This window comes from Indicator indicator, chromosome 4 (genome assembly GCF_027791375.1).
Source record: "Indicator indicator isolate 239-I01 chromosome 4, UM_Iind_1.1, whole genome shotgun sequence".
NCBI classification, from domain to species: Eukaryota; Metazoa; Chordata; class Aves; order Piciformes; family Indicatoridae; genus Indicator; species Indicator indicator.
In genome coordinates, this window is record NC_072013.1 from 7,750,806 (window position 1) to 7,762,819 (window position 12,014).

At 42.6% G+C, this 12,014-nt stretch overlaps 1 protein-coding gene across 1 annotated transcript in view; it reads left to right on the forward strand.

The window, feature by feature from the left end:
* Positions 1-4,378: 4,378 nt before the first annotated feature.
* The window catches only part of PAPLN (papilin, proteoglycan like sulfated glycoprotein), a 29,988-nt gene continuing 22,352 nt past the window's right edge, over positions 4,379-12,014 (forward strand). Inside the window, exons 1-8 of the mRNA XM_054400223.1 lie at positions 4,379-4,441; positions 6,228-6,343; positions 7,608-7,668; positions 7,954-8,056; positions 9,248-9,378; positions 9,744-9,867; positions 10,619-10,699; positions 11,738-11,910. Coding sequence (XP_054256198.1) covers positions 4,379-4,441; positions 6,228-6,343; positions 7,608-7,668; positions 7,954-8,056; positions 9,248-9,378; positions 9,744-9,867; positions 10,619-10,699; positions 11,738-11,910 — 852 coding nt within the window. The remainder of the gene's footprint in view (positions 4,442-6,227; positions 6,344-7,607; positions 7,669-7,953; positions 8,057-9,247; positions 9,379-9,743; positions 9,868-10,618; positions 10,700-11,737; positions 11,911-12,014) is intronic.

Consider the following 12,014-nt stretch of genomic DNA (forward strand, 5'->3'; position numbering starts at 1 on the left):
TCAAATAATTTCCATTAATCACTAGACATCGATTTTATGCTGTGTGGACAGATAGTTCCTTGGGTTCCCCTGGGATCCTTTTGTAAACTGCTGTCAGATTGTCCACTTTCCAATAATTAGATACCAAAGCAGTTTTAGCTGATAGGATTGTCTGGTAGCATGTAAGAGTTTATCCATTTCAACCTTGAGTTCCTGTTAGGCCCTTTGGATAAACAACTTCTGGTGACTTCATACTGTGTGTTTTCTCCACTCTTCCAAATAAGTTTGAGGTCACAAAGTTTTCTCACAATCCTTCTCTTTGTGGAGTTTTCTGAATGGCCTCAGTTTTTCACAAGGATTCCAAGAATTAATTTGACTTCTCTGCAGTGGCTGTATCTTTTTAGAGAGCTTTTTCTATACCCCAGTCAGCTCCAGGCCACCCAGAGTTTCTGGAAGGCTTTCCATTTCTGAGAAATAACCATTATCTGCTCTGCTCACTAACTAGCAAGCCAGCACAGTTCCATGAGGCAGCACATTCTGCAATGAGGCAGGCATGAATCATGTCCTGCCCAGCTGACAGGAGAATGGGAGATGTGCAAAGAGACGGGTGTATGGTGGGACAGCCCATAAAGAGGTAGAAGAGTGAGAAATGATGGGGAGGTGAACACAGGGAACATGGGAAAGAGATGGGAACCTTGAGGGAGAGGGTTAAATGATGTACAGAGAACCCTGAAGTGTTTTGAGGAGATGATGATATAGAGGAAGCGATCAGTTTTCGTGTATTTGTTAGAGGGAATATGCTAACAAGCCATAGCTAAGGCAACAGAAAAGGATGAAGGCAGACATACTCAGTGAGTGTAAACCACAAGCCATTAAAACTAATGAAGCCTTGGATATTTTTCTTCTCTTTGTGAAGCAGTTTGTCTTAATAAGATACTCTCTTTTTCCGTATCATTTTGTCTTTCATTTCCTGCTGTCACTATCTTGTTCGCTTCCATTCTTGTTTTTCTGGTTTTGCTCAAATGCAATTCTTTGATTGCTTATTCATTATTCATTAAAATGGTACATGGCATTCTTCACCTTCAAAGGTCTTTGCATGCCTGCTGTCTCTGAGCCAAGATCAATGATTAAGGCAGAATTATAAAAAAAAATTGCTGGTGTGGTTCTGATTAATTCACCTTTGTTGTGTTTTTGGCTAATGGCGTAGCTGGTTACAGATTTATCTTGAGAATGTATCTGTTGGAATAGTAGCAGGTATCTCCATTAGAAATATGTGAAAGACGCTGAATGGTTTCAGCTCTTTCAATCAAGAATGAGTGGTGAATCACTTGTCTTTCAGGGCCTAACAAGATGGAAATGTCACAGGCAGTCACCGTTGTACTACTGAGTAGGTCTTCTGGAAATAGGCGAAAGAAATGGTTCACATCCTGAGAAGCATGTGGTCTAAGGATATGCTTCATGTAGATTGTTTTTGTCAGGGCCTTCAAGGTACTGAGCTTTAGTGGCGCTGAGTTCCCCCCACCCTGACTGCGGCCCAGGAGCCCATTGCAGCTGCCTGGTGATGTCAGCTCCTGCCCCAGTGATGCTTCAATGAGACTCTGCACAGCCCTGCCCAGGCCAGCCATGGGCCCCAATGAGCCTCTGCAGTCTCATGTCCCATCCTGGCTTCATCTGGAAGGCTCCAGTTCCCAGGTCTGGGGCTGTTGCCGGGCTTGCTCTGCTGCCCCGGGAGAGCCCCCTGCTACTGGCCTCCAGCCTACAGGGAGCAGCCAGCCTACAAGACATTTTTCTCTCCTTCCCTCATTAACTTTTCTCTAAGCAATTAACTTTAAGCAATTATTATTCAAACTTAGCAGAGCTGCGTTTTTCGCCGGAGATTTGTTACTTGCCAGGACTTTGGCAATGAAACCATTGGAGTACGTGACTGTGGTGATAACTTTCTTTTGTAAAGCATTTGATTTTCACCTTTCTTTCATACATGCTTTGTCAATGGGGCTACAGTTCAGGGGTGTGTCCAAATAAACATTAACTTGACTTCAGAAACTATAAACCCCAGAAAGCATATATTTATCAAAGGTTGTAGTATTGTTTCAGAAATATTCTACAAAAATACTCTCTCAGTATTTCAGGCATACTCTAATTTCTTTCTGCTCAGGGAGAGATTTTAATTGTAGTTTTAAGTCATTGAAATTCTGTGTAAAGTAACAGTAATACCACATCGCTCATTTTATCACTGTCACCAGTATCTGTTTTCTGTGGGGAACAACTATATAGGACCTTATAGTCAGCTTCCGACATCAAGGATTTCCCACCATATTCTCAATGTTGATACTAAGGTTTGTATCAGATCTGAACAGGGCGTAGTAACTCTGTGGTGTAGCTCAAGTCACAGTAAGAACTTTTCAGTGTCCAAAAAGATGCTTTGGTTGCAGCTCAATGAGCTAAAGCTACGTGACCTGTTGAGCTAAAAGCAGGCACTAGCCCTGTCCAGAACTTCCCAAGCATAGCATGAGTATCGGTAACTGTGTGTTGGAGTGGGGTAACATGATGTGCTGTTGCTGCTTGTCAGTCTGGAAAGGCAGCACAAAGAATCACAGAATAATTCGGGTTGAGTCTTTCTATGCATTCAAAGATGGCCAATGAGTAAGGGAAACATTAATGCTAAGAACTTGGGTGGGATTTAGTTTGTTTGGATCTGCAGCTGCAGACCTTCACTGGTTACATAGTAAATGCGTGTTTGATAGCTTGCTATTATTTCAGTTGAAGCAAGTCTGCATCTGGTTATATGAATTTTGTGGATCACTGCATGCCTGCAATGCATCAGTCTGGAAGCAGTCCTCTTCCCATACATAGTCTGATGAGATGGATAGGAAACTAAGAAGTCTTTCAAGGACCCTTTTAAAAGTGTTCCTTACATACTACCAACATTTTCTGTCTGAGATGTCTTAACTCCTCTCCCAGTGCATGTTTCATATATAAGAATAAATGTTCCATGTTATATATTGTGCTATCTAGGACCCTATTCCAGAATTCTTTTGTCTCATGCATTCTGGAATTGTCTTTACAACTCAGAGGCATAGCTTTTTCACTTGCTGATTATATCAGATGCAGTTGGCCTGATAACAGCAGATGTTGCAATTACATCAGCAATACATCTATCTAGGAATTGATAAAACTGATGAAAGCAATGCAGTGTTCATAAAAATGAGATCATTGTCCTTCTAAACTTCTATACCACAGCAGCCTGTTTACCAATGAGCTCTGAGAGCTCATGGAGCCAGGGTCACGTGCATCATCAATATCCCCAGCAGGGATGGATTTCTGTGCTTCTAGACAGAGCAGTTTGGCATCAACCAGCTGTCCTTTCTGGATTTTTTTAGAAGTCAAGTAAGATGGTTGTACACGTTTTCTTGCTTTTTCTGAAACACTAAAATACATACTTAATGCAGATAAAAGGACTGCGTTCTTGTATGCATGTTAGGCCAAAGCAAGGGAGGAATGGAACCAAATGAATTGGTAACAGTGATGGATTTTGTAGCTTTTTAATTCTGGATTCCAGGGGACCTGGGATTTAGTTGCCCTGCCTGATGACAGATAAAAGCATTCCAAAGTCTAAAGAGGGCAGAAAGAGGTTTTTGGAACAGAAGCTAACTGTCAGCATCTAAAAATACTTTATTACAGATTGCATAACAATAGATTTCTGATTTATAGTAAATATGCAGCTTTATATACATGCATGCAGCTACTGAAGTAATGAAGACTGTGCACAGAGTCCTGAATGTGGGAGCTGGGTCCCTATTGAAACATTTCTGTAACCTTATACGGCTTTGGGAGGATTCTACTGGTTGATGCTCCTTTTGGGGTGTGTGTAAATGGAGTGATAGGAGAAAATGATTGTTCCTGCACTCTGCAGATGCATAAGCCTTACAACAAAGAGTCCCTGCAGATTTCACTCCCTATAGAAGGAATAAAGAATGCTACTTCTGTAGGAGGGATATTGGAATATTTATCAGATTGGGGTGTGTGTGTCAGGGAAGGGTCTTCTATCCTAATTGCCTTCCAGTAATCTGACTTTCAAATGCTCTTTCTTTGGATTTTTATCTACATGTTTTCTTCTCTGTGATGCTGACTGAAAGGTCCCTTGTTTCCAGGGTGAGCCAATACCTCTCCTAAATCAGTCAGCTGATATAGAGGAATAAAACTGCAGAGAAACAGAGTGGTGGCATGTTTCATTCTTTTGAGAGTAAAGAAGGAGGGATTACAGGGGGAGGAATTAGGTGTCTGAAAGAAAAACTTGGGAAAATAAGATGCCTTGCTGAAAGCTAAAGCTCTATTGATGGGATTACTCCCAGAAAGGCAATGAGAATGAAGAAGACAAACACTGAGCTCAGTATCTGGAATGGAAGAATGGGAGAACGGTTTGGCAAGGGGTCAGGGAGATGTTGACTTGGCAGAAAAGAAGGTATGTAAAGTGACTGTAACTTAGGTAGTGCTGTTGAGTGGGTAGGGTGGAGGCAGAGTTAGTCTGAACCAGAAAACTTGTCCTGAAAAGTCCTGAAGAGGTAGTGTGAAGGAAATCAAATAGCATGTGCTAGGAAGAAAGTGTTTCATGTTAGAGCAATGTTGGTAATAGGAGGAATCTGGGGTGCATAAATATGATCAGCTAATCTCTCTGACTTGCTCTGCCAGCACTAGGGTGAAAGAGAGAAACAAGACTGTAACTCAGGGACATATGTCTGGCAGGGATTATGTGCAAAAAGTGGTTAAATGACAAGGAAGCATTTAACCCATGAATCTCACCTGGAGGATTTATGAGGCTAGCTCCTATTTCTAGCAGAGACCTGGATGTCTTATGTAAAAGCAGTTATCTGTTAACTGAAGTGGAAATTCAAGTGAGGAGCTTGTGCCTTCTCTGTAGGCCTTGGAAAGAGACCTGTGTGTGTGAAAAGTGCTTGCTGAGTGGAGTTAATATTCCTGCTGTGGTGAGTTTCTCTATTTCTAGGATGTTCCTCCACTTCAGCAGAAACCCCTAATGATGGCAAGTACTTTCTGGGTGATTATCAGGGAGCAGTGTACATGAGGATGCAGAAGGATGACAGGAAAGAAGGGAAACAACATGAACAGGGAATTTCAGAGAATGGAAACACAGGATGCTGTGTTCAAGTCAAAAGGGATGTGTGAAACTAGAAGATGAACTGGGACCCAGACTCAGGGGTTGTGTGGATTTCATCAGATACTCTGTGTGTGGAAAGGAATTTTTTACCTTTTTTTTTCCTCTGCCTGCACGCTTTTTGCTGCTCCAAATCTCTGAGTTCCCAAATGCTATTCATTTCTTTCTCAGTTATGTATCAACAGCCCTACAGATATGGCTGCACAGCAAACCCTGGTTTTACAGTGTCACTCCTCAGCATCCCTGTGTTTACCTTCTCTTACTCAGTGGAATTAATCCCATTGCATCTTGAAACTATTCTTTTTTCTTTTTCTTTTCTCAGAACCTTGCTTATTCTTCTCACTAAATACCCATGTTCTGTGTATTCCATCAGATGCAGTAGACCCTTTTTTCCTGAAAATATGGTGTTTCATGTAGTTCTAAGACAATGTTTTTTGGTTTTTGCACTTGTAACTTCTTGTCTATTATCATTCTTGATTCTCTTAATGTCACTATCCATTCAGACTTTGTAAACACAAAATTAATTGAGGCTGTAGCTAATGATGGGCTAAACCTTGCCATGATCATTGGACACAATTGGATAAGGGAGGGAAAGGTCTCCATGTATGGAATTTTGTTGCAGTAAAATGTGTACTCTGGGGGATTCCTTGATGCTTCTTTTATTTCTCTTAAGAATCTGTCTTGGAGGGATTATGTGGTTCTATTGATGTGGTGTGGAGTGATGATGTTCGTAGTCCCTGAAGTAATGATTTGCCTTTCCTGCCTGGCTAAGAGGGAGATGTTATCTTCCTTCAGATGGTTATTAAAAAGTGCTGAGATTCTATGAACAGACAAACGGTAACAGTTTAGGGGAGATTGTAAAGCTGGATGTGCTCTATGGCTTCAGGAAGCTGATACTCCCAGATGTTAGAGACTTTACGTTTTTGGTGTATTATTTTCTGCTAGTTTTCATGCTAGGAATACAGCCCAGCAAGACAGTCTCTCTGCAAGAGAATACATAGGAGCTCTGCTTCATTTTCATTGACTTTTTCTTGAGATGTCATCTCCGTCTGATACGTCTGGGTTTTGTTGTTTGCAGGGTCACCGGATGAAACGACAGATTGATGTCTGGGGAAGCTGGGGTGAATGGGGCAGATGCAGTCGGAGCTGTGGCGGTGGAGTCAGCTTTCGGCAGCGGCACTGCTACTCCCAGAGGTGGAGCTAACCTCCTTTTCCTTTCCTTAAATGTGTTTTTCTGTTACTGAGCTCTTGTACTTATGTTCCAATATACATCCAGAACAAAAATTACTTATTCCAGGGGATTAAGTCACCGGAGTCCAGATTGAGATGATCCTCAGCCTCAGTCTTGTCACTGCTCTTTTCAGCAGCTCTCTTCAACGCATCCTTGCTTTTGCTCCTTCAGTAGAGCACAATGGTGACTGAGATCTGAGGAGGTGCAATCAAGTGATTGGTATGTCAGGAGCTGTTCAGTCAGGTCTAGTGTAGTAAGCCTGAGGGAGAGGGGCAACAATCCGGAGCAGCAGGTTTCTCTACCAGGTGCTGGTGAGTGCGCCGAGACTTCCTCAGGCTTATGATTCCCGGGAAGGTAGATTGCTGCAAAAGAAATGGAAGGTTGGAATTGGCTCAAGCAGCATTAACACTTTGCCATCTCATTTGCAGCTCGGTTAAATGCAGTGAGGAAGATGGCTGGGACTGCAGCTGTTGGGAATGATGGATTGCAGAGAACTTGCTGTGGATAAAAACAAAGAAAAGGGGGAATAAACATCTTTATGAGAAATGAGAGGATTTTTTTAATTAATAAAACAATCCAGAGATCTGGAGCACTACTTCCTCCCACCCAGGATAAAGAAAGGTCTCTTTTGGAGACTGCCCATTATAGTATGCAATTGCCAGAATCCCTGTCTCTCTACTTTAAGAGTGCTGAGCTATTAAATATTGGCTGGCTTTTCATTTCCATTTCCTTCATAAGTGTTACTCTCCGTAATTCTCAACAGCAGTCATGAGGGTGTTGCACACTTCATAGAGTTGTGTTTGGCTCTTCCTGCTATGGGACTGGTGTGCACATAAACAGGATGACAGGTGATGTGCCTATCTATTCTGAATTGGCCACTAGCCTCCTGCAGCTCACAAGATGTTTCTGGATCTGGTTTGGACACCTTGACTGTAGGTGGACAAAGGACTACAAGTTCTGTTTCCATTATTTAGTTGTAACATGACCCTGCAATCATTCATGGTGTGTGTATCATTCCTGCCAGAGTGCAAACCACAGCAGAAAATGGCACTAGAAGATGCCAGCTTGCGTTAGTGCAGAAGAAGTGCATTTCAGTTATTTTGTGGTTTCTGGGAACTGTTTGAGGTTGATACGCTCAATGTGAAGGTGATTTGTAGTATCTGCCATGAGATAATTTTGTGTGTGTGTATTCTTCAGAGAGCTTCATGTTGTTTGTCTGCCTTTCAGGACAGAAGGCGCTTCCAGTTGCCTTGGGCCAACTCGAAGCTATCGCTCATGCAACATTCAGGTACAGTGCTCTGATTGTGCTCTGTTTTTTTTTTTTGTTTTGATTATCTGTTGTTCCTTTTCTTCAGAGAAACACTGTTCTTGTTCAAAGTAACGTCATGATTAGTTTCTTTCTTTTGCATCACTAGTGAATGCAGTTCTCCAACACTACTCTTCAAAAACATATTGAATTAATGCTCCTGATTTTGTACAGGAGCAATAACAAATAAAACCCCACTTTTTGTTGTACACTTAATTTTCCTCCTTTTCATGTTTGTCCAATACAAATATTTTCTCCTCCAAACAGAGCTGCCCAGAAGGCTTCCGGGACTTCCGGGCAGAGCAATGTGCAGAGTTTGATGGGACAGAATTCCAAGGAAAGAAATACAAGTGGCTTCCCTATTATGGAGGTAATGATAAATGTATAGGGTTACATTTAATCCCTAACTATCAGCAGTGTGTTTTGAAGGGGCTGTAATGCTTTTGACTGTAGTATCCCTGTAGGATACTTCCTTAGTTGGAGATTGGGAATGGGTTGGCAAGGAAAAAAATCTTTTTGCCAACAGCAAAAGCATAGCTTTCATGAAGACACTGGGTGCATGGGCTAGAGACCGCTCCCAGTGCAGCAATACTAAGCTGTCTCTGGTAACAGCCATTCTTTCAGAAACATTGCTCAAGAAAACTGGAACTGGTTGACAGTAGTTCCTAAAGTATTAGAAAAGCAGAGGCTCTGCTGTATTCTTAATATTGGCCAAAGAATGTTTTCAGGGTAGAGGAGAAACAAATGCATATAATTAATGAGTGCTTCAGAAAATATGACATCACTTTCAGTTGGCCCATACTTTCTTGAGGAACTAGCTCAGGTACAGGAACCAGAAGTCCTTGCTCTGAGCTTTGATATGTTATCATTCACACTTGTTTAACAAGTTGTTCATAGATTCATAAAATACCAGGTTGGAAAGGACCTCAATGATCATCCAGTTTTAATTTCCAGGGTAAGCGTATAGTTTAAATGAGATAGACCAGCATGTCAAGCTGGGCCTTGAAATTGTCCAATGTAGTGGAATCCACCATCTCCCTTGGAGTTTTTTCCAATGTTTATTAGTTCAAATGGTTAACATTCTTTCTGGCATCCAGTCCAAATCTCCCCAGTAGCAACTTGTACCCATTATCCCTTGACTTTACCATGTCACTCTTTGTGAAAAGGGAGTCTGCCTCATTATGATAGCCACCCCTTATGTGCTTGTACATGGTTATGAGGTCTCCCCTAAACTTTCTCTTCTCAAGGCTGGCAGGTCTTCAGGATGGATTTAAAGTTTTGGGTTTTTGGCTGCTAAGGTGCCAGCTCTCTGGTGTTCTGTACCAGCACTCGCTCTCGTTCTAGAAAGCTGTGTACTCCAAGGGAGCATAAAAGCAGTCCTACTAAGGACTAACCAAAAATCCACCTGGCTCAACATCCTCTCACCTCTGGCCAGCCTTTGTGCCTGAGGAAACGGTCCACCCCTCTGTTTCTGTGCCTATGATCTAAAACCAGGCTCACGGTGCATTATCAAGCTATTCACCATAATATATATGATGTTTGTTTTTTTCTCTCCTACCAGCACCTAATAAGTGTGAGTTAAACTGTATTCCCAATGGAGAGAACTTCTACTACAGGCACAAAGCAGCAGTGGTAGATGGGACTACCTGTGAACCTGGGAAACGGGACATCTGTGTAGAGGGAGTTTGTCGGGTTAGTCAACTTGTTGCTTCCTTTATTTACCGTGGCTCCATCAGTCTCTCTGTTGCTTCCTTTTGTTTTAATTGGCCTTCTGTAATAGCATGAAAAAAGGAAAATGTTTTCCAGCACCTTGGAAATGGAACTATGTGGACAGCATTTATCTGTTTCTGAATGTAAAATAGATGATGGCACATCTGTCCTTTTTCTGACAATTCCTTCCCTGCCTTATCCCTTATGGGTGATATGACTTCCCTTATGACTTCCCAGACTCCCTAAATTCAGACTTTCTCATTAGATCAGTCCAGCACTTGGCCATCTTTTCTTTCTTTCTTCTGTCATTGTGGTTCATTCATATCAATGCTCCTGTGCTCTGACAGGCCGTTGGCTGTGATAACATGCTAGAATCTGCCAAGAAGGAGGACAAGTGCCTGCAGTGTGGAGGAGATGGCAGCACCTGCTACAATGTGAAGGGCATTTTTGATGTGCCCAGCCTTCCCAAAGGTACAGATGATCTAGGTAGTTTGGGCAGGTGAGGACGAGAGAGCTGAAACTAAAGTCAAGCTGTTGCAAGGCTTGTTGGGGAGACCTTCTCACAAGATTGTTGTGTTCATTTGAAATGTGTGGCAGGTGGCTCTTTAGCTGCCTCAGCACTAGAAAATGTATTGATGGCTTTATCTTATGAATCACTTCATTAGCCTCTGTACAGACTGAAGTACTTGCCATGCTGCTGGTGTCTTTCCCTGCTTGGTCTCCAGAAAGTGCTATACATGTACCATGTGAATGTATCTATATACCTCCTTCATAAGGCTGTTCCCCTGTCCAGTGTCTTGATAGCCCCACCAGGATTAGTGCAAGGCTAGAAATGAGACTGCATCTTCTGCATTAGGACAATTCTGAGGGGCTTCAAGATAACAACTACACTTGTGGTCAGATCTCTCCAATATGAGAACTGTTGAATTTTCAGAGATTTTTAAAATCTAATAAATGAACTTTGCACTGACCCTTGTGCTTACTTTTCTGAGCTGTAACTGGAACATTTTACATATGGACTGACCTCTGGATAGTGTAGGGTAAAGCTGTTCAGAATGTAGATAAAGTGACAGCTGAAATGCTTCAAGCCACCATCATAAAACCCCTCCACCTATTCAGGCACCAACAGAACCGTGAGCATCTTTGGCACAGAAGAGTGACTATGTGGCATGAAGACACAGATCTTGAATAACCCCTTTTTTTTTTTTTTTTTTTTTTTCAGGTTACAATCAAATCTTCGTCATCCCTGTGGGAGCCACAAGCATCCAAATTAAGGAGGTTAAGCCCAGCAGGAACTTCCTGGGTAAGACTGATGTTAGAACCTGTGTTTCAGTCATTTGGATTCTAGCCATTGTGTTTAAAATTTGGTTTTCAGGTATACCGGTCTTGGGGATGTTTACCTTGAGGCCTTGATACAGCAGAGGGAAAAACTCTTTGAAAATCAGAATCTGTATATTGAGTATCCTTGAAGTGATAGTGATACTCACCTTTGGACTTCAGGTTTACCTATTTTCTCTCCTCTGGTGATCTTGCTGTTGAGTAGGGAATCAAAATACCCAAACTACATTCAGACTTCCTGCCTGAAACTTACAAGGAATCTAGCTGATATAGCAAAATATGGTTATGAGTTCTGATGTTTGCTTGGTGAATGTAAACCCTAATCCTGCCATCCAAAATTTGGGATGAGTTTCTTTTCCCTATAGATATCTTTTGGTTATTTCTCTGTAAAAACTCGTACTCTGGTCATGCTGCAGGGGGCAGAAAGGAGGGAGAAATGTCCTCAGCTAGCTTTCTGGGCAAGGCTGAGGAAATTGCAGTGGAGAAAGCAAATATTCTTCTGCTTTCTGACTCTTCCATCAGAAGTCACTTCCATCAGTGACTAACAGTGAGGAATGCAGAGACAGGACTGGAATTTGCTGAAGGTGTTTGGCTGTGCAGCAAAAAAGTGCTTGGTCTGCAGCAAAGCTGTCAAGAACCACTCCCTGGATGTGAAACAGCATCTGGCAAGAGAGCTGGGGGGGGGGGGGGACAGTATTGTTGGAGGATGATGGCCACCATTACTTGGGACACCTGTGATACAGTGTTGAGAGGAAAGTGGAGCATCCCTGTGGAGTTCTTACGTTCCTCTTTGGTAGATGCCTCTGTATTAGACGGCCATACTTAAATGTTGCAGTACTGGTGTAAAGAAACTGGAGTTCAAATGGCAGAGCTTATAGCTCTGTGGATTGCCAGTACCCTGAAAGCCTGGAGCAGGCTTATTCTTGTGGTATTTGGAGGCAATGTCAGGTTACAGATACGTTAATTTACTGCTGTTTCTTCTCTGGCATGTGGGTTTGTCCAGCTGTCAAGAATGTGAGAGGGGACTATTACCTGAATGGGCATTGGACAATCGACTTCAGCCGAGCACTGCAGGTAGCTAGCACAGTTATGCACTATGAACGTGGCTCGGAGGGTGACCTGGCCCCAGAGCTCCTCCATGCCCGGGGTCCCACAACAGAGCCCCTTGTTATTGAGGTAAGTAGCTATGCCCATCCCCCACTGATAATCCTGCCTGCTTGCTTTGCATAGCAGCCCCCTGCTTTGTGCAGTGGGAGTGCATTGGTGGGGACCACATGGGA